We start from the raw sequence: 20,874 nt of genomic DNA on the forward strand, positions 1-20,874 counted from the left end.
CCGAGGCCCGGCACCGGGAGACGAGGGGGACCGCAGCGCGCAGGGCGCAGAGGCCGGGGCTGGCGGGTGTGGGTGGCGGGGCAACCATCAGGGCCAGAGTGACAAGATCACAGAGGAGGCGACAGGAGGCATCCCAGAGATGAGGGAGGGGCCACTGACCCCAGTGACACAGGTGGGGGCCAGAGTCCGAAGGGGAGGGGTACCCAGAGACTGGAGTCAGATTTCAAAAAGGCAGAACTGAAATTTGGGGAGAGGTACATTGTGGGAGGGGGACACTCAGAGTGACAGGGGGTCGGGACCCTGTGGTGGGGGCACAGAGACCAGGAGACAGAAATGAAGAAGGGGCACCCATGCCGGTGCATGGAGCCCCAGCGGGCAAGGGCACTGGTGACAGGTGAGGGGGAGACGCCGGCTGACAGCGGGGGGGGGGGGCGCCAGCCATCCGCCAGCTCTGTCTGATGAGGACAGCTGGGGCCTCGGTAACCTGAACCCCCTCCCGCCCCGGCTGTATTTATAGCCCTGGCCTCTAGGTCCCCTGCCCCCAGACCTGAAGTCCAGAGACAGGACGTGTGTGTGTGTGTGTGTGTGTGTGTGTTGGGGCAGGTTCCTCTCATCCCGTCCCATGATCCCAAAGGACCCCATTCTGTCTGGAAACCCCACGATGCATGCCCCTAATCTTTCCATGGCTGGGGTTCCCCTCTGCTAAGTCTCTCCTACCCTCCAAAGTTCTCCAGGCTCCCCCAATTTGACTTGGTGCTCATGCCAAACACCAGGCACTTGTCAGTCCAATGTCAAGTCCCTGTCCCCTCTCCTGACCAGGAAGAGACCCCTTCTCCCACCCCCTCCCCAGCTTGGAGGGGGAAGAGCAGCAGGGGAGGGGCAGGCGGGGGCTGACCAGGAATAACTCAGGGCCGAGAGTAAATTTAGCCGCAGAGAGGGGAGGAGAGAGACCCTATTGGCTGGGGAGTGGGGAGGGAGGGCCCGAGAGGGAGGTCAGGGGGCTCCTGAGCCAGCCTCAGAGGGGTGTCTGGGAGCCACAGAAGGCAGAAGGGCAGAGGCGGTGAGAGCCAGCGTGGGGGAGAGACGCAGAGGGAAAGCAAGAATCGGACCAGAAAGGGGACAAGGACCCCAGCATTCACCCGCACAGCCGTCAGGTCGCTGGAGCCACCCCAGGGGCCGCTGTGCCGTCTGTCCCCATGGGCTGCCGGGGACCGTGGCTGCACACTTGTCTCCTCTGGGCCGCTGTGGCCAGCCTGCTCCTCCCTCCTGCCGTCACCCAGCAGCTGAGAGGGGCTGGGCTGGGCCCCAGCACCTGGATCAACAATGCAGGCGCCCCAGGGCCCTCAGGGGAGGCGGCGGCGGCCGGGCTTGGCCACCATGGCCACAGCCACCGAAGCCCTGGGGAGGAGAATGAGGACGTGTCCATGGAGAACGGACATCACTTCTGGAGCCACAGAGACCACGGAGAGACGGACGACGAAGTCTCCAGGGAATACGGCCACCAACCCCAAGGACACAGGTATCACAGCCCTGAGGCTGGAGACGAGAGTGTCTCTGAGGAGGGTGTCCACAGGGAGCAGGCTCGACAGGCCCCCGGGCATGGAGGCCACGGCGAGGCAGGCGCGGAAGACCTAGCCGAGCATGGCAGCCACGGCCACGGCCACGAAGAGGAGGACGAGGATGTCATCTCCAGCGAGCGTCCCCGCCATGTCCTCAGGCGTGCACCCCGAGGCCACGGGGGGGAGGAAGAGGGTGAAGAAGAGGAGGAGGAGGAGGAGGTCTCCCCAGAGCACAGGCACCGGGGCCACGGGAAGGAAGATGAGGAAGACGAGGATGATGACTCTACTGAGAGCGACCGTCACCAGGCCCACAGGCACCGGGGCCACAGAGAGGAAGAAGATGAAGATGATGATGATGACGAAGGCGACTCTACTGAGAGCGACCATCACCAGGCCCACAGGCACCGGGGCCACGAAGAGGAAGAGGATGAGGAAGATGATGATGACGAAGGTGACTCTACTGAAAGCGACCGTCACCAGGCCCACAGGCACCGGGGCCACAGAGAGGAAGAGGATGAAGATGATGATGACGAAGGTGACTCTACTGAGAGTGACCGTCACCAGGCCCACAGGCACCGGGGCCACAGAGAGGAAGAGGATGACGATGATGATGATGACGAAGGCGACTCTACTGAGAGTGACCGTCACCAGGCCCACAGGCACCGGGGCCACAGAGAGGAAGAGGATGAAGATGATGATGACGAAGGCGACTCTACTGAGAGTGACCGTCACCAGGCCCACAGGCACCGGGGCCACAGAGAGGAAGAGGATGAAGATGATGATGACGAAGGCGACTCTACTGAGAGTGACCGTCACCAGGCCCACAGGCACCGGGGCCACAGAGAGGAAGAGGATGAAGATGATGATGACGAAGGCGACTCTACTGAGAGCGACCATCACCAGGCCCACAGGCACCGGGGCCACAGAGAGGAAGAGGATGAGGAAGATGATGACGAAGGTGACTCTACTGAGAGCGACCGTCACCAGGCCCACAGGCACCGGGGCCACGGAGAGGAAGAAGATGAAGATGATGATGACGAAGGTGAACACCATCACGTCCCTCACCGTGGGCACCGAGGCCATGAGGAAGATGATGGTGGTGATGATGATGATGGTGATGACAGCACTGAGAATGGGCACCAGGCCCACAGGCACCAAGGCCACGGGAAAGAAGAGGCTGAGGTGACCTCGGATGAGCACCATCATCACGTCCCCGACCACGGGCACCAAGGCCACGGAGACAAGGAAGGTGAAGAAGAGGGTGTGTCCACCGACCACTGGCACCAGGTTCCCAGACACGCCCACCACGGCCCCGGAGGGGAGGAGGAAGGGGGGGAGGAGGAGCTCACGGTCAAGGCTGGCCACCACGTTGCAAGCCACCCACCCCCTGGCCACAGGAGCAGAGAGGGCCACGCAGAGGAGCATCAGACGGAAGTCCCCGGCCACCACCAGCACAGGATGGGAGACACGGACACCTCTGCTGAGCGTGGCCATCCAGCCTCCAGCCCCAGGCAGCAAGGCCACCCCCCGGAAGACACTGTACATCATCACAGAGGGTCCCTGAAAGAGGAGGTTGGCCCTGAGTCCCCGGGACCCGCGGGGGTCAAGGACGGAAGCCGTGTGAAGAGGGGCGGCTCTGAGGAGGAGGAGGAGCAGAAAGGCACCCACCACCACAGCCTGGAAGACGAGGAAGATGAGGAGGAAGGCCATGGCCGCAGCCTGAGCCAGGAAGACCAGGAGGAAGAGGACAGGAGAGGAGAGAGCGCTAAGGTTCAGGCCCCACTACGCCACCACAGGGAGGAGGAGGAGGAGGAGGAGGAGGAGGAGGAGGAGGAGGAGGAAGGCCGGCTCCCCTTCACCATCATCCCCAACCCACTGTCCGGGAGGGAGGCAGCTGGAGGGGCCTCCAGTGAGGAGAGTGCTGAAGACACAGGTAGGTGGCCGGCCCCGTGGGACGGGCGGGAGCCAAGGCAGCTGGGTCACTGTGTCCCTCCTGTCCCCACAGGGCCAGAGGACACCCAGGAGTACGGCAACTACCAGCAAGGGTCCCTGTGTGGCTACTGCACCTTCTGCAACGTGGGTCGCCAGCCCAGGGGCCCTGGGGTCCAGCGAGGGAGGGGCGGGGCAGCTCCGGGGTAGAAGATACTGAGGGGTCACACCGGGGAGAGAGCGCAGGCCAGGAACCCGGGGAGGAGGCCTGGGTCCCACCGAGGGGCGTGGGGGAGGGGCCGGGTCCTGCAGGAGGGACAGTCTGAGGGCTGGCTAGCTGGGGGGGGGACCACAGTTCCAGCTACAGTGCCCAGGGGACCCGGTCGCCCTGGGGTAGGTGACGGGGGGCAGGGGAGCGCTTTGAGGCAAAGACGGTGCGGTCAGTGCTGGAGGTTACAAGGGGGCAGGGTCTGTCTGCCAAGCGGGGCTGGGCCTTCCGTCTAACCAGGCTGCTCTGGCCCCCAGCGCTGCACTGAATGCGAGCACTGTCACTGTGACGAGGACAGCATGGGCGAGCACTGCGACCAGTGCCAGGTGAAGGCGCCAGGCCTGACCCGACCCTGACCCCTGACCCTGACCCCTGATGACCCTGACCCTGGCCCGGGCCATCTCAGCACCGCTCTCCCGCCCCTAACCCTGGTCTCCAACCCCAAAGCCACGCCCCCCACGCAGCCCTGACCCCACCCCTTCATCGCGACCTAGCCTCAGGCTCCGCCCCCGCCACGCCCTCCTGCTCACTCTCTCCTCGTCCCCGCCCCCAGCACTGTCAGTTCTGCTACCTCTGCCCGCTTGTCTGTGAAACTGTCTGCACGCCAGGTGAGCAAGGGCGGGGCCCCCGCAAGGTGAACCCCGGTGGGGGCCGCAGGTAGGGTGGGCAGGTGGCCAGCCCTCGGATGCGGCGCGCCTTGCACGGGAGGAATCCGGGAGGGGTTGCTGAAGCCAAGGGGAAAAAATACGCTGCGAAGCTTGCGGGGCGGGCCTATAACAGGGGCGGGGCCACCAGAGAAGGGGAACGCCCCCAACCGGGGAAGGGGCGGGGCCTCGAGGGGCTGGGAGGGGAGGGGCTCCGATTGAGCGGCGGGGGCGGCCCTAACCCCGCGCCCCTGCGCGCTCTCTGCTGCCCCGCAGGAAGCTACGTCGACTACTTCTCCTCGTCCCTATACAAGTAAGTGCGGGGAGCCGGGGGCGCCGAGCCCGGCCCGGGCCTCCCTCCCCGGCTTCTGAGTGGCCTGCGTCCTGCCTCCTCCGCAGGGCCCTGGCGGACATGCTGGAGACGCCGGAGCCGTGAGCTGGCCGCGCCGCAGGGAGGCCTCCCGGGACGGCGAGCCGGATTTGTCCCCCTGAATAAACGCGCGCCCCGAAACCTCGCGGCCGGGAGCCGGCTTTGGATTCTCGGGACCGCGAGCAACGGGGGTGGGGGTCGCCGGGCTCGGGGGCCTGCGGGACACGGGCCCTGAACCCCTGGGGCCCCGAGGCGGCGGCTTGGCTCGCTCGCTCGCTCACCCCCTGCCCCCAAATCAGTCAACACGCAAGCTTTTTGAAACGGTTCTCTTTACCCGTGAGCACTGAGTGGCCGCAGGGGCGCGAGGCCGACCGAGGGTCGGGGGCGAGGGCTCCCCCAGCGGCCCGCGTCCCCCAGCGACATCGCGGGTAGAGGATTCTCCCATGCAAACCCCGGAGCCCCCCGCCCCCGGGGCACGGACACGGCCACAGCACGGGGGGCGGGGTGGCCCCGGGGACACGAGACACGGGGAGGTGGGAGGGGAAGGAGACCCCGCCCGCAGAGGACCCTGGGGGCCGGCGGCCGGCCGTGGCGGGGCGGGGCTGAGTGGCACGGGGGGCGAGGCTTGTAGCAGCGAGTCCCCCTCCCCTCCTTTCGGACGAAGAAGGAAGACCTGGGCCCCGCGACCTGGGCAGGGAAGAGGGGAGGGGGCGGCCGCGCCCTGCATGCGGCCCGGGAGGGAAGCCCCGCCCCCCTGCGCGAGAGGGCACCTGTCTCCCGTCGGAAACGGATCGATAAGTTACAAAGTAGACAAAAGGGGGGCGGAAGTCGGCCGGGAGCTCTTCCTGCCCTCTTCTCCCCCCCTCAGTCCGGCTCCCGTGGTTGGGTCCAGGCCCAGTCCATCTGCGAGGCGGGGACGCGCGGCCCCCCCCCCGGTCCGCGCAGATGGTCCCGCCCGCCGTCCCCGGCGAGCGCGCGCTGCAGGCCGGAGCGGGAGCGGCCTCTTCCATCCGGCTGCGGTCGCCTGCGTCGACGCCGGGCAGTGTGCAGAGCAGGGGGGCCCGCTGAGCCGCGCCCCGCGCCCCCAGACCGCCCGGAGCCGTCCTCACCTGCAGCCCCACACTAGCAGGAGTAGGTCCGCACCGAAACGCCGTCGGCCCGGGAGCTCCCGGAGGTCTGGCCTGGAGGGAGGGCGGCGGCGGCTCAGCCAGGAGCGCCCCGCGCCCAGCCCCCCGGCCTCTGATTGTCCCCCCAACCCAGCACCCCTCTAGGCCCCTGAGCGCCCCCCGCCCCAGCACCCCCCACAGCCTCTGAGCGTCCCCCGCCCAGCCCCCCGGGCCTCTGAGTGTCCCCCCACCCAGCACCCCTCCAGGCCTCTGAGCACCCCCACAGCCTCTGAGCGGCCCCCACCCAGCACCCCTCCAGGCCCCTGAGCGCCCCCCCGCCCCAGCACCCCCCACAGCCTCTGAGCGTCCCCCGCCCAGCCCCCTGGCCTCTGAGTGTCCCCCCACCCAGCACCCCTCCAGGCCTCTGAGCACCCCCACCCCAGCACCCCCCACAGCCTCTGAGTGTCCCCCCCACCCAGCACCCCTCCAGGCCTCTGAGCGCCCCCTGCCCGAGCACCCCCGGGCCTCTTGAGCCCTCCCTTGGCTCCCCCTCTGCGTATCAGGACGTCGCCTGAGCCCACCCCGTGCCCTGGCCTTCCCCGCGGACCCTGGCTCCAGGGAGGCGCCGAGGGGACCGGGCTGGCTCATCTCGCACCCTGGAAGGGGTCGTGGGGGAGCTGGACTGTGGGGCGGCCCACTTGCCAGGGGTGGCTCTTCCAGGGCCCGGGGTTAAGTCAGTCCATCTCCCACCCTGGGGAAGGGGGTGGGAGCAGAGGCTGCGGCCCTGGGGAGACCCCCCCACCTTCCGGCTGCAGCTTCCGGAGAGGGAGCCCCGGCGAGCCCAGGGCTCCAGCTGCAGCTGAACGAAAGTTGGGGGGCAGCATCTCCGCCGAGTCGGGGGTGACCCCTCGGAGGTCCTTCTCCCGGAACATCTTCCGCCAGGACGGCGAGCGGCTGAAAGACTTGGCGCTGTCCTAGGTAGAGGAGCCAGCCCCGGGTGAGGGGCTGGGGCCCGGCGCTGGCCCCGCCCCTCGGCGGGCCGCGCCTCCTGCGGCCCCGCCCCTGGCGCCCACCTCGTCCAGCCGTCTGTCTGTGCCTAAGGAGATGAGGTTGCTGAACTCCTTCTCCAGGAGCTGCCGGGCCTGCAGGGGTGCGGGAGGAGGGTTGGCGGGCGGCCAGCGAGCGGGGACGCCCCCGGGCGTGCCGCGGGACCCGCCGCCGCTCACCTGCGCGTTCTGCGTGGGGATCTGCAGCAGCAGGGCCAGGTCGGAGTAGTCGAAGGTCTCGTCCAGGGCGAGCAGCGCCCCGTGCACCCCGCTCTCCGTGAGGTTCGTGGCGAACTCCTTCAGGCCCAGCCCGGACACCCAGCCCATGACTCGCTCATTGGACCACACCATCACGTCTGGGGGGGCAGGAGGGGGCTCAGCCTCGGCCTCCCCCACAGCCCGGGCGGGACTCACCACGCATCTGGGTCTGGCTCTCCTCCCTCCTCTCCCCCTCCCCCGCGGCCCGGGCGGGACTCACCCCGGATCTGGGTCTGGCTCTCCTCCCTCTTCTCCCCCTCCCCCGCGGCCCGGACGGGACTCACCCCGCATCTGGGTCTGGCTCTCCTCCCTCCTCTCCCCCTCGCCCACGGCCCGGGCGGGACTCACCCCGCATCTGGGTCTGGCTCTCCTCCCTCCTCTCCCCCTCCCCCGCGGCCCAGGAGGGACTCACCCCGGATCTGGGTCTGGCTCTCCTCCCTCCTCCGCTCCAGGTCCTTCCGGTCATAGTTGAGCCGTTTGAGACACAAGATCCCATAGTGCAGACTCACCCTGCGGGGCGGGAGAGGGGGGTCACGAGGCCGCTGGCAGCGACCACCGCGCTCTCCCCACTGGCGTGGACTTCTGGGGGGGCAGGGGGCTCACTGCTGGGACCTGCTGACTGCCACTTCCGGTCAGCCAACTCGGAAGGAGGGTGGGGTTACCCAGCGGGCTGTGTCCAGAGCTGACCAGAGAGAATCCTAGGGTTCCCCACGCCGGCCCCGCCCCCGCGCGTGAGCGCCCCGGGCGGTGCCCACCTGTGGAAGCTGTCCACCATCTTCAGCTGGCCCCTGAGCTCCTTCTTGTTGAGGTGGTCCAACATCCGCGCGTCCACCAGCGACTCCATGAAGTAGCTGCGGTACTGGGGCAGCCCCAGGCTGGGCAGCCAGTCGTTGCCCACCCACTCGTGGTTCATGTCGCCGTAAGCCAGGATCTGGGGCCACAGGCAGGTGAGGGCTCGGTCAGGCCTCTCGCAGCACCCAGGTGTGTACGAAAAGGCACAGTCCAGTCCCCCCCCACCCCAGTGCACCCTTACACTGCTCGGAACAACGGGCCTGTGCCAAGCTACCCCCAACACAGGAGCCTTAGAGCATTCGGCTGGAGCACCTGCCGCTACAGAGTTGCAGACCCCTGCCCCGCCTGCGGCAATGCCAGTAAATGCATTTTCACCGCACCCCCCACACACACACACATGCTGAGGAGCGCTGGGCTAGCCGTCTTCCACAAGATTCTGGATCAACCCAACGGAGACCACCGTCACCTCCCCTAGCTGCAAACAGAGGCCACAGCCCGACCTCGCGCCCCCGCCCCCACCCCGGGCTGAGGCCGCGCCTGTCCCCACTGGAGGAGGAAGTGCATCTCTGCCTCCCCAAACCCTCGTTCAGTCTGGCCTGCCTGTCGCCACCATCTCCTCGTCCCCCTGTGGCCAGTGCGCTGGCGCAGTCCCACATAGACCCCGCCCCCAGCCAGCAGCCCACCAGGCTGCTCAGCGGCGCCCTCTAGTGTCCGCAGTGACAAGGACCCCTGTAACCCTCAGCAGCGGCACGCCAGGCCCACCGGGCTGATGATGGAAGTCTGGGCTCGCACATCCACCGCCCCCCCCCCAGGCCACAGAGAAATCCGCTAGGCAGAGCTGGGTCAGCGCCCCCGTGGGGATGGTGGGACTCGGGGGAGGGGCAAGGCTGGTAGAGGAGGGGCGTCCATGCAGCGTGCACGGCCTGCTCATGCGCCCGCGCCCGCCCCGCACCCCTACCTGCTCCCAGCTGATCTCCTTGGTCTCCTGACCCGTTAGTGGGAAGAGGGGAGAGAAGGGGCGGGTTAGGGGCAGGCAGAGGAGGGCGGAGGAACAGGCGGACGGACAGCCAGCCGCGGACACAGTGCCCGCCCCCGCCCCCAAGGAGGGTCAGTGCCACCCCCACGGCCGCCGGCAGGGGGCACTCACAGGCTTGGTCGTGGCTGTGAGCGACTCCATCTCCTCGTGCGTCATCCACACGTTCCCTGTGGACTGAGGGGCACGGGTGTCATGGGGGTGGGAGAAGCCCCCGGCCTGCACACGGTCCAGCCACGACCGAGAAGAGCGGCGACCCTCTACTGAACTCCCGCCGGGCGCCAGACTCCCGCCACAGGAGCCGGGCCTGTGGCCGCCAATGACGTCACGCGTGTGACCTCACACTGGCGTGGTGATGGCTGAGAAGGCGGCGACGTCAGCTGCTCCCAGCGACGCCCCGGGGTGGGCAGGACGCCCCCAGCCCCGGCGCCCGGTGCAGGGCAAGGAGCCCAACAGGGCCGGTCCCTGCGGTCGTGGGGGCGGGGATTTGAACACAGGCCGAATAGTGGATGGGACGGTAAGACTGGTTTTCCCCATGTCATAAGGGAAAAACCCGCTGAAGTAATTTTGGGGCTCGCCTGTTAGGATGTCCCCAAATTCAAGCACCCTAGGAAACACACACACGCATGCGCACACACACACACGCATGCGCACACACACTCACACGCACAGCAGGTGTGGCCGAGCGCTGGCCAGCACTGGACGCCGGCACGGTCGGTGCGCGCGTTTTTCTCTACGTTGGAGTTCTCTTAATAAAAAGTTGGGAGGAAAGGATGGAATGATGGGAAGGCAGTCAATGCTGCGGGGAAATTCGGGGGTGTGGCGCGGGAGGGTCTCCCCGGGCGCTCGCTCACCGTGCGGGAGGAGGCGGGGGCCGACGGGGAGGTGAGCGACACCATCTCCTGGATGGCCAGGCGCAGCTTGAGGCGGTGCAGCGGGTTGCTGATGCCGATCTCCCGCTGGATCTCCGTGTCCGACAAGTTGGCCATGATGGCGCCACTTTTGACGTTGGCCCGGCAGGCGGCCACGTACCAGGCGGGCATGCCCACCCACAGCTGGGGCAGAGCGGGGGAGAGGGGAGAGGCAAGTGGGGGCGAGGCAGACGCGGGGAGTTTCGCCAGGAGAAAAACGGGGCGCCCAGGAACATGGGGGAGTCAGGTGGAGACGCGGCCGGGTGGAGGGGAGAGAGCGGCGGAGACAGGTCCAGAGACATGAGGCACGAGGAACACACAGAAACGGGGAGAGATGCAGAAAAACAGAGAGAGGCATGGGGGAAGACCCAGGGGCCAGGACCGGGTGGGGGTGGCCAGAGACATGGGGGTGGGAGGAAAAGGAGAAAGAAGCTGTTTAAATGGACAGCAAGCCTGACCCCTCCCAGGTCCCCACCACCCAGCCCACCCCACCCCACTTCTGGGATGGGAGACCCCCCCCCATGAGGCCGCTGGGGGGGGGGCTGGGGATCATCACTTCCGGGCCCTGGTACCTCCAGCCAGGAGACCACGGTGGGCCCGTCCCAGGCAGCAAACGGCAGGCCCTGGCGGCAGGCCTCCTCCAGCAGTTCATGCCTGCAGGGCGAGGGCAGAGCGGGGCCGTCAGGAGGGGGACCCCAGCTCTCAGCCACGCACACACAGGAAAGCACTCAGAAACACGGCAGAAGGTCAAAAATTATGTGTGAGTCTCCGTGAGCTCCCCACCCCCATCCGAAGAAAAAGTCGAGGACTTCCCAGGCAAGCGAGTTCAGGGCCATGGACACTCCCTGGCGGCATTTTATTCTCAGGCGTGTTCACCATGACCACGCACACACACACACACACACACTCACTTCCTCTTGTTCCTCCGGTCCTTGTCACCTGGGCCTGTCAGCTTGGCTAGCCCCAGAGGGTCCGTGGCCAGCGTCTCGTCAGAGGGTGTTCCAGCTGAAGGCGGGCAAGGGTCAGAAGTTGGAGCAGAATGTCTCCTGCCGGGGGTGGGGAGGAGGAAGCCAGGACGGCAGAGGCCCTGAGGGCGCGGTGAGGGAGGCCACACCCGGGGGGGGGGGTGACAGAGCCAGGCAGGGAGCAGGGTCGCCCCCCAGGCAGTGAACAGGCCAGGTAAGGTGGCAGGGTGTGAATGCTTACCCATCAGCCCCTGGGTGGGGAGATGGGAGTCCCTGGTTTGTATGATTTGCCAATTTCCATGGTATAGGAACCCCACCAAGGCCATGGCCAAGTGACCCACGTTGTGTCAGGCGGCTCACTGAGCTCGTGAGACCACAGCTCATACAGGCCAGTCCCAGCAGGCGCCGCGCACGCCTGGCGTGGAAGGTTAAGCCTCCACCTGCGGCGCCTGCACCTCACAGGGGTGCTGGTGGGGAGTGAGCCAACGGACGGAAGACTGCTCTCTGCCTCTCCCTCTCCGCCTGTGACTCTCCCTCTCAAATAAACAAATAGGTAAATGAAACGACGCATTCATTTACCTACCCAGCAACCCCGGAAGGCCCGCGGGCCCCTTCTTCTCCCCTCCTCTGCCCTCCCACGTGCATACAGAGCCAGGAGAGGAGGAGGAAGGGGGGGGGAGGGGGAGGTTGGAATGGGGTTCCCTACCCAGAGAAGAGCTCTCCCGGCCTGGAGACCCCATTCTCCCCTTCTCCTTCTTGCCAAAGAGTCGGCCTATGGACGACTTGATGCTTTTCTTCTTGGGGGCTTTGTGCAGGGAATCCGGGGTGCCTTCGCTAGGTAAGCAAGAGAGTGAGGGCACGCCCCTTCCGGGATGGGGAGCCCCCGCCACCACCACCCCCGAGCCACCATGCTCTCCCATCCCACCCCTCTTGGTCCCCAGCCCCCGTCCCTGCTGACCTTCCCCGTGGAGGCCCCCCATCTTCCAAGGACCCCGCCTGCAGAGCCAGGGCCTGAGTCATGCGCTCCAGACGGGCAGAGCGAGGGGTGGGGGGTGGCGTGTCTCCTGGGAGGGCAGGCCCCTCCCCTCGCGGAACCCCGGCGTCCTCCTTGGGGACATGATTCTGGCGACAGGGAGACACAGACGCTGGGTCTCATTAGGGGATCCCGGCTAACTGGGAACCTACTGGGGGTGTCCAGGATGGCCCTGCCCCAGGGCACTCCGTGTGAAGGGAGCCTAGATAAAGCGGGGTGAGTCGCAGAAACAGAAGGCAATGGTGGAAGGTCCCCCAGGCCTGAGAAGCCATCGGGGGGGACTCTTGGTAGGCCCTCTTCCCCCACCCACCCAGCAGGCTGGGGGAACACTCACAGTCTTGTCAGCACCCTCTCGGGCAGGGCTAGGGGGTGCCAGGCGGGGCGTTGAGTGGCCGGAGCTGGGCGGGGAGGGGCTGGCAAGGGTGGAGGTGGTGAGGGAGGGAGGCAGCGAGCAGCTACTGCGGTAGCGACCCAGCGAGTCCAGGCCCGAGCTGGACACGCGGCTCTCCAGCTCCTCGGCCCGCTGTTCCGTCGTCTCCTTCTCCTCTTGGATGAGCCTGGGCCAGGAATCAGGGAAGCTGGGTGAGACGCCAGGGCAGACGCTGGGAGAGGTGGGCTGGGGTCACGGCGAGCCAGAAAGGCTCGGTGGAGGAAGGGGATTCTAAGTCTGTGGTGGAGGCCGCCGCCTGCAACACCGGCGTCCCATACAGACACGGTTCGAGTCCCGGCTGCTCTACTTCTGATCCAGCTCCCTGCTAATGCTCCTGGGACAGCAGTAGAGGATGGCCCAAGTGCTTGGGCCCCTGCACCCGCGTGGGAGACCAGGAAGAAGACCCTGCCTTCGATCTAGCCCAGCTCTGGCCATTGCAGCCATTTGGGGAGTGAACCAGTGGGCGGAAGTGCACGTGTGCTCTCTCTTTCGCTCTCTGTAACTCTGCCTTTCAAATAAATATATGTCCTTTTTTTTTTTTTTTTTTTTTTTTTTTTTTGACAGGCAGAGTGAACAGTGAGAGAGAAAGACAGAGAGAAAGGTCTTCCTTTGCCGTTGGTTCACCCTCCAATGGCCGGCACACCGCGCTGATCCGATGGCAGGAGCCAGGTGCTTCTCCTGGTCTCCCATGGGGTGCAGGGCCCAAGCACTTGGGCCATCCTCCACTGCCCTCCCTGGCCACAGCAGAGAGCTGGACTGGAAGAGGGGCAACCGGGACAGACTCCGGCGCCCCAACCGGGACTAGAACCTGGTGTGCCGGCACCGCAGGCAGAGGATTAGCCTAGTGAGCCGCGGCGCCGGCCCGGTAAGGTTCTTAATGGACTGCACTTGGAATAGACAGTCGCTGGGCTGTTGGGGAATCGTGAATCCTGGATGAGAGATACCCACATACAGTTTTCAGTGTCCTAGGGATTCCTAGACCCCAGCAAGGGCTGGGCGGGGAGCATTCCTCGAGGGTAACTGGAGAGGAGGTGGGCTCAAGCCTTCGGATCAGCCTGGACAGCCAGAGGCACAGCGGGTAGCAGGGCAGGGCAGGGCAGGGCAGGGCGGGCTGGTGCTCACTTGATCTCCTTGTTGATGGCCTCCAGCTGCTCCTGCAGCATGATGGCCAGCGTCTGCACGTCGGCCTGCCCGCTGGGGGACAACAGCTCAGCCCCAAACATCCCCTCCGCCTCCTCCTCGTCCGAGCCGTCCAGCTCTCCCGGGAACGGGGGTGGCATGGACCCCGCAGGTGCAGACCGCTCCCAATCCTGGCTCTGGGTGAGAACAGAGGGATGCCGGGTGGGGGGGAGCCGAGGCTGGGGCTGTGTCTTGTCCCTGACCCTGATCTCGCCCCTAGGCTGGGACGCTTCTCCCAGCCCAGCTACCCCCCCCCCCGGAGAGGTCTCATTTCTCGACCCCCCCCCAGCCCTCGCCAAACCACACCCGTGTCCGTGACTCCCCCGCTCCTCCCAGCCCTTCTTCCCTTGACCCGGGCCTACTTCATTTCTCCAGCTGGCGCCCCCACCCTGAAACCCCTCTCCCCATTACGCTCAGGCTCTCACCAGGGAACAGCAAAGATCCATGGGAGGAGACGCACAGGCCGGTGCGATGGCGGCAGGCGGGGGAGGAGAGAACGCAGTGAGCCAGCAGACCCTGCCTCTCAGCCCGGCCTCCCTCCCGGGCCTCCCTGCCCGACCAGGCCCCAGAGGTTGGTGCTGACCTTGGACGGCTCGTCTTTGACCCCTGACCAGCGGCCCCTCTTGCCTGCCCGGCCACTGCCAGCGCCATAGGGGTCCAGGTGGGCACCCGAAGGTAACGTGGGTGCCTGGGAGTAACGGAGCTCCAGGGCGCTGCCGGGGAGAGACCTGTGGGCGTGAGGAAGGCAGTCAGGGACCAGGCGGGCAGAAAGAGCATGTAGGTCAGGGGTCAGGGGTCATGGCGGGATCAGTGGGAGTGAGGAAGACGTGGACCTGGCCGTGGGGGCTCCAGGGACAGAAGCGGGGTGAGGGGGCTGTCACCTGGAGTAGGAGGAGGGCGGCCTGCCCCGCAGCTGGTCTATCTCCATCTGCATCCGCTCCATTTCCGCCAAGAGCTGCTCCTAGGCGTGCAGAGCAGGGGGTGCTGGCTTGAGCCCGCCCCCCCCCCGTGCAGGACAGCCCCTCCCCCAGGACTGCGCCCCCCCCGTAGGAACAGCCCCTCCCCCAGGACTTCCCCCCCCTGTAGGAACAGCCCCTCCCCCAGGACTCCCCCCCTGTAGGAACAGCCCCTCCCCCAGGACTCCCCCCCCACCGTGCAGGAACAGCCCCTCCCCCAGGACTGCACCCCCCCCTAGGAACAGCCCCTCCCCCAGGACTTCCCCCCCCTGTAGGAACAGCCCCTCCCCCAGGACTCCCCCCCTGTAGGAACAGCCCCTCCCCCAGGACTCCCCCCCCACCGTGCAGGAACAGCCCCTCCCCCAGGACTGCGCCCCCCCACCGTGTAGGACAGCCCCTCCCCCAGGACTTCCCCCCCCCCGTGCAGGAACAGCCCCTCCCCCAGGACTCCCCCCCGTCCCGGAGCCCCCCCTGCCTTGTTGAGCAGCAGCTCATCCTGAAGCTTCTTCATGTTGGCGATCTCCTCGCTCAGCGAGTTCTGCGGGGACAGGGGCGAGGTGAGGGGCGCGGCAAGACGGGCAGGGGCGAGGTGAGGGGCGCGGCAAGACCAGGCAGGGGGGAGGTGAGGGGCGCGGCAAGACGGGCAGGGGCGAGTGAGGGGCGCGGCAAGACCAGGCAGGGGCGAGTGAGGGGCGTGGCAAGACGGGCAGGGGCGAGGTGAGGGGCGCGGCAAGACCGGGCAGGGGCGAGTGAGGGGCGCGGCAAGACCGGGCAGGGGCAAGTGAGGGGCGCGGCAAGACGGGCAGGGGCGAGGTGAGGGGCGCGGCAAGACCGGGCAGGGGCGAGTGAGGGGCGCGGCAAGACCGGGCAGGGGCGAGGTGAGGGGCGCGGCAAGACCGGGCAGGGGCGAGTGAGGGGCGCGGCAAGACCGGGCAGGGGCGAGTGAGGGGCGCGGCAAGACCGGGCAGGGGCGAGTGAGGGGCGCGGCAAGACCGGGCAGGGGGGAGGTGAGGGGCGCGGCAAGACCGGGCAGGGGCGAGTGAGGGGCGCGGCAAGACCGGGCAGGGGCGAGTGAGGGGCGCGGCAAGACCGGGCAGGGGCGAGTGAGGGGCGCGGCAAGACGGGCAGGGGCGAGTGAGGGGCGCGGCAAGACCGGGCAGGGGCGAGTGAGGGGCGCGGCAAGACCGGGCAGGGGCGAGTGAGGGGCGCGGCAAGACCGGGCAGGGGCGAGTGAGGGGCGCGGCAAGACCGGGCAGGGGCGAGTGAGGGGCGCGGCAAGACGGGCAGGGGCGAGTGAGGGGCGCGGCAAGACCGGGCAGGGGCGAGTGAGGGGCGCGGCAAGACCGGCAGGGGCGAGTGAGGGGCGCGGCAAGACCGGGCAGGGGCGAGTGAGGGGCGCGGCAAGACGGGCAGGGGCGAGTGAGGGGCGCGGCAAGACCGGGCAGGGGCGAGTGAGGGGCGTGGCAAGACCGGGCAGGGGCGAGGTGAGGGGCGCGGCAAGACCGGGCAGGCCCAGGGGCCGCCGGTAGCCGCCGGGCACAGAGACAGGCCAGAGGGCTGGAGCGACCGGGTGGGCACCAGTGGTGAGGCGGGGTCAGGGGTCCCTGGGAGGGGCGTCCGTCCTGTGCAATGGCCGAGGATTCAGGCCAGGAGGGTGCCGGGGCTGCGGGCTTCAGGCTATGGGTGCCCGGGTGTAGGACTTCGGAGGGGACCGGGGCTCAGGGTTCCGGGGGGGGAGGGCCAGCGCGGGGCGCACCTTCTCCTCCAGCGCCCCCATGCGCTCTTTCAGGTGCAACTGTAGCCGCTCGTTGGACTCGCTCAGCAGCTTGTCCACCGTCTCGGACAGCCGCTTATTGTGGTCATCGTTCATCTTCTCCCGTTGCCGGGCCTGCGCAAACGACAGGACAGGGGCGCTCGAGCCCGCCCCGGCCCCCGGCCCCGGCCCCGACCCCGACCCCGACCCCCGACCCCGCCCCGGCCCGGCCCCCGACCCCGACCCTGGCCCCGACCCTAGCCCCCGAACCCCGGCCCGGCCCCGACCCTGACCCCCGACCCCCGACCCCCGGCCCCGACCCCGACCCCCGGCTCCAACCCTGACCCCCAACCCCCGACTCCCGACCCCGGCCCCGACCCCCAACCCCCGACCCCGACCCTGGCCCCGGCCCCGACCCCCGACCCCCGGCCCCGAACCCCGGCCCCGACCCCGGCCCCCGACTCCGGCCCCGAACCCCAACCCCCGGCCTCGACTCCGGCCCCGACCCCCGACCCTGACCCCCGACCCCGGCCCCGACCCCCGACCCCCGACCCTGACCCCCGGCCCCGACTCCGGCCCCCACAAGCCGCGTCCTCTCGGCGGCCCGCCGCCTCCTCACCCGCTGCAGCTCCTGGTTCTTCTCCTCCAACTGCGCCTCCAGCTGCCGGAGCCGCTCCTCAAAGTTCCCGTGACGCTCCTCAGCCTGCGGACGGAACCCACCGTATCCGACCCTCTCAGCCGCGGGGTCCAGTCAGGCAGCAGGCCCCGCCCCCACCGGCTCAGGCCCCGCCCCGGCTCCAGGCCCCGCCCCCACCGGCTCAGGCCCCGCCCCCGGCTCCAGGCCCCGCCCCCAGCCACCCCTCACCTTGTTCAGCGCCGCCACGCGCTGGGCCAGCTGCGCCTCTATCTCGGGCAGGGTCTCCGCCTTCTGCAGCGTCTGCTGCAGCTTCTGCTTGGCGTCGTCCAGCCACTCGGCCAGCTGCCGGCTCTTCTCTTCACTCTGCGGGAGAGGGCCGCCGCGGGAGGGGCGGGGCTAGGGCGCGCGCCACGGCCACGGCCCCGCCCCCAGGCCCCCGGGGCCGCGCCCCCACCTGCCGGTACAGCGACTCCTTGCTGGCCAGCTCGTTCTCCAGCTTGTCGTTGGCGTCGTGCAGAGACGTGGCCTCGCGCTGAGCGCTCAGGTAGCGCTTCTCCAGCGTCGTGATGCGCTCCTCCATATCTTCCCGCTGCGCCAGCGCCTGCGGGGGCGGCCAAGGGGCACTTGGACTACATCTCCCAGAAGCCCCCGGGGGTAGCCTAGGCTTAGGGCTCCCTAATGAGACCCCTCCAGGCATCCTGGGAAATGAAGTCCGCTGCCACCTGAGGGGCGGGGTCATACCCGCCAGAGGGCTCTGAGGATTGGCCCACCTTGTCCCCCGCCTCCTGAAAATCCAAAATGGTGGCACTGCACCTCCCATGAACGGCTAGGTCCAGCTCCCTGCTAATGCACCTGGGAGAGCAGTGGAGGATGGCCCAAGTCCTTGGGCCCCTGCCCCCACGTGGGAGACCCGGAAGAAGCTCCTGGAGCCGAATGAACCAGCAGATGGAAGATCTCCCTCCATTTCTCTCTCTCTCCCTCTGTAACTGTCTTTCAAAATAAAAAATCTTTAAAAAAACAAAAAAGCATCCGGACCCCACATTTCCCAGCAGCTTCCTGGGGCTTGGGAATTAGGATCAAGGGGCCGAAGGCAGGCAAGGGTGAGGTGTGGACCAAAGATTCAGAGACGCGAGGACGTGGCTCCAGCGCCTCTGAGCAGTTTCTGGGCACCTACTATGTGTCGCATGCCAACACCCTGGCGGCGGCGAGGGCTCAGGAGCTCTGGCCTCACCTCCTTGAGGTCCCGCTGCAGCTTGGAGTTCGCCTCCTCGGCTTTCCCCAGCTCGCGGTGAGCCGTGCCCAGCTCCTCCTCCAGCTGGCTCATCTGTCGGCACAGCACGGCCAGGCGCTCCCGCAGTTGGCACACCTCGGCTCGCTGCCGCTCCAGGGCCTCCTCCAGCTCCACTGTGCGCCGGTTCGAGTCCCCGCCAGGACCCAGGCCATTGGCAAGGGTCTGAGAGAGGGAGGAAAGGGGCAGAAGTCAGAGCGGGGGGGGGGGGACACAGAGACACAGACGGATGCAAAGAGGAAAGTCTGGGGTGATGCAAATCAAAGGTCAGGAAACACTGCCGTCCCCAGGGGCCTAGGGGACCTGGTCCAGGGCCAGCCAGGCTCTCGGGCATTCAGATGTCCTAGGAGGCAGTAATGATCGTACGACACAGTAAAGGGACCTGCACGGGGTGAGTGAGTGGTGTAGCAGCCCAGACTCGTCCTGACGCCCACAGCCTCTACCAGAGTGCCCGGGCTGCAGTGACCCCTGCCCCCCAAGGGGAGCCCTGGATGGCATTCCCAGCCCTGGCTGTTGTGGGCATTTGGGGGAGTGGACCATTGCATTGTCTGTCTGTCAGCACCGACTGTCTCTACCCTTCAAATAAATGATATATTTTTAAAAGGACAAGCACACAGTTGAGTGGGGTCACGAGAGGGGACCTCCATCCCTCACCTGGCTGTCGCCTTCCTTGCCCGGCTCCTCCAGCCCCGACCGCCGCCTTGACAGCTGCTCTCGGAGATTTAGAGTCTGGAAGGGTGGAGGGAGAATTGGAGCAGTGGGGGCTCCTTGGCGCCCAGCACGACTTCCCCCACGCACCGGCCCTGGCCATCATGGCCATTTGGGGGAGTGAACAAGTAGATGGAAGGCATCTTCCTCCCTCTCTCTATCCATAACTGTCTTTTTTTTTTTTTTTTTGACAGGCAGAGTGGACAGTGAGAGAGAGAGAGACAGAGAGAAAGGTCTTCCTTTTGTCATTGGTTCACCCTCCAATGGCCACCGTGGCCAGCGCGCTGCAGCCGGCGCACCGCGCTGATCCGAAGCCAGGAGCCAGGTGCTTCTCCTGGTCTCCCATGGGGTGCAGGGCCCAAGCACTTGGGCCAGCCTCCACTGCACTCTCGGGCCACAGCAGAGAGCTGGCCTGGAAGAGGGGCAACCAGGACAGAATCCGGCACCCCAACCGGGACTAGAACCCGGTGTGCCAGCGCCACAAGGCGGAGGATTAGCCTAGTGAGCTGCGGCGCCAGCCTAACTTTGTCTTTCAAATAAATAAATCTTAAGAGAACAAACAAACGTCTTTGGTTCCACCTTTCCCCATCCAACCATTTCCTCCTTGCTCCCAGTCTGAGTCCCAGTGCTGGGTTCTCCCCAGGTCTAGCTCTCACTAGGAGCTTCGCCCCTAGGCTCTGCCCAGTGGGGGGTCCCTTCGTAGGAACCCCACTGTTTTCCCCCCATAGGCCAACCCATTGGTTCTCTGCCCTCGTCCTGCGCCAACTCAGTCTCAGACCCCCAGTTTCCCCATTGGTGGCCAAGGCCCTCCCCAAAGCAGCACCCGCGCTCCGGGCCACGCCCCCACCTCCTGATTGCTCAGCTCCAGCTCCTCCTCCAGCACGGCCACGCGCTCCAGCGCCATCCGCAGCCGCTCCCGGACCTGACGCAGCAGAAGGCAGACGCTGGAGACCAGACCGTTCCCGGGAGGAGGGCCCTGACCACTCTCCCAGGCCACCCTCAGCGCTCCCCTCTCCACGCACGCGCCAGGAAGCCTCTTCTGGGAGCCCCCGCCCTAGCTCGTTGGAATATTATCCCCAGGCGGGTCCCAGCCCAGCCCGGCCCAGGTTCCCAGGCTCCATCCCGGCTCCCCTTCTGCTACCTTCTCGTCCAGGGCCTTGTGGTGCTCGAAGAGGGATTTCAGAGCCTTAAGCACCTCCACCTCCGAGGAGACCCCGCCCGGCGACTGGGCCTGGCGCTTCACCACGGTCATGCGCAGTGACCTCTCGTGCCTGGACACCAGGCACTCCAGGTGTTCCAGGAGGAGCTGCAGGGCCGTGGGCCAGAGTCGAGGAAGGCGGTGACAGGTGGGGACATACAAGGGCAGGGAGAGCCAGGTAAGGAAGAGAGAACGCGATGCAGATGCGGGTGGGACGCGCAGGAAGAAGCGGGACCACAGGACACCGGCCGGGACGTGGGAGCCAGGAGGAGGTCAGTCTGCCCCCAGCCCACCCACCCCGCCTAGGCTCACCCGCGTGTTGTTCCGCTCCGCCTTCAGCTCTGCGATCTCCTCCTCCCTCTCCAGCAGCTGCTCGCGACATAAGTTCAGCTCCTTCGTCAAAGCTGCGAACTCCTGTCGGGGCGTAGGCAGGATCCGAACAGTCAGACCGCTCCACGCCGCAGCGCCCTCACGCCTCGGGGCGGAGAGTTCGAAGGCCCCGCCCCCTGCTCACCAGGCCCCGCCCACGGAATACCTCCCCGCCAGGCCCCGCCTTCCCCGCCGAGCCCCACCCCCTGCTCGCCCACCGAGGCCAGCCTCGCCACGCCCCGACCCCGCCTCGTCAGGACCTGCCCACGGAGGCATTCCCTGCCCCGGCCCCGCCCCCCGAGGCCGGCCCCGCCAGGCCCCGCCCCCGCCCCCCCCGGCCGGCTCCTCCAGGCTCCACCCCCCGCGCGCCCGCCCCGCCCTTCCCCGCGCGCCCCGCCCAGGCCCCGCCCTCCAGCCCCGCCCCGCCAGGCCCCGCCCGGAC

General features: G+C 67.5%; 2 protein-coding genes across 6 annotated transcripts in view; one reads left to right on the forward strand and one right to left on the reverse strand.

Moving 5' to 3' along the window:
• PPFIA3 (PPFI scaffold protein A3) overlaps positions 1-20,874 on the reverse strand; it is a 29,863-nt gene that overhangs the window by 4,648 nt on the left and 4,341 nt on the right. Inside the window, exons 3-30 of one of the 4 annotated variants that reach the window (XM_070063097.2) lie at positions 20,376-20,477; positions 20,007-20,171; positions 19,713-19,787; positions 18,812-18,886; positions 18,101-18,322; positions 17,324-17,470; positions 17,098-17,232; positions 16,852-16,935; positions 16,236-16,367; positions 14,955-15,017; positions 14,405-14,484; positions 14,107-14,251; positions 13,467-13,654; positions 12,249-12,471; positions 11,840-12,003; positions 11,588-11,715; positions 10,828-10,921; positions 10,489-10,570; positions 9,860-10,060; positions 9,120-9,182; positions 8,931-8,957; positions 7,936-8,111; positions 7,593-7,690; positions 7,103-7,278; positions 6,950-7,018; positions 6,679-6,850; positions 5,880-5,951; positions 4,463-4,481 (exon numbers count right to left, since the gene is read on the reverse strand). In XM_070063097.2, the coding sequence (XP_069919198.2) occupies positions 5,893-5,951; positions 6,679-6,850; positions 6,950-7,018; positions 7,103-7,278; positions 7,593-7,690; positions 7,936-8,111; positions 8,931-8,957; positions 9,120-9,182; positions 9,860-10,060; positions 10,489-10,570; positions 10,828-10,921; positions 11,588-11,715; positions 11,840-12,003; positions 12,249-12,471; positions 13,467-13,654; positions 14,107-14,251; positions 14,405-14,484; positions 14,955-15,017; positions 16,236-16,367; positions 16,852-16,935; positions 17,098-17,232; positions 17,324-17,470; positions 18,101-18,322; positions 18,812-18,886; positions 19,713-19,787; positions 20,007-20,171; positions 20,376-20,477 (3,345 nt within the window). In that variant the 3' untranslated portion in view covers positions 4,463-4,481; positions 5,880-5,892. Of the gene's footprint in view, positions 1-4,462; positions 4,482-5,082; positions 5,952-6,678; positions 6,851-6,949; positions 7,019-7,102; positions 7,279-7,592; positions 7,691-7,935; positions 8,112-8,930; positions 8,958-9,119; positions 9,183-9,859; positions 10,061-10,488; positions 10,571-10,827; positions 10,922-11,587; positions 11,716-11,839; positions 12,004-12,248; positions 12,472-13,466; positions 13,655-14,106; positions 14,252-14,404; positions 14,485-14,954; positions 15,018-16,235; positions 16,368-16,851; positions 16,936-17,097; positions 17,233-17,323; positions 17,471-18,100; positions 18,323-18,811; positions 18,887-19,712; positions 19,788-20,006; positions 20,172-20,375; positions 20,478-20,874 lie in introns of those variants that run through there. The other 3 variants (XM_070063098.2, XM_051828816.3, XM_051828817.3) reach the window with 3 other exon arrangements.
• HRC (histidine rich calcium binding protein) lies at positions 3-5,095 on the forward strand. 2 transcript variants are annotated; one of them, XM_089318648.1, is made up of 7 exons: positions 3-1,923; positions 2,011-3,492; positions 3,565-3,635; positions 4,014-4,082; positions 4,310-4,364; positions 4,677-4,713; positions 4,800-5,095. In XM_089318648.1, the coding sequence occupies exons 1-7, from the start codon at positions 1,197-1,199 to the stop codon at positions 4,834-4,836; spliced, it is 2,478 nt and encodes an 825-aa protein (XP_089174774.1). In that variant the 5' UTR covers positions 3-1,196; the 3' UTR covers positions 4,837-5,095.

Source organism: Oryctolagus cuniculus, chromosome 18 (assembly GCF_051225735.1).
Source record: "Oryctolagus cuniculus isolate XC-2025 breed Fujian yellow rabbit chromosome 18, ASM5122573v1, whole genome shotgun sequence".
NCBI lineage: Eukaryota > Metazoa > Chordata > Mammalia > Lagomorpha > Leporidae > Oryctolagus > Oryctolagus cuniculus.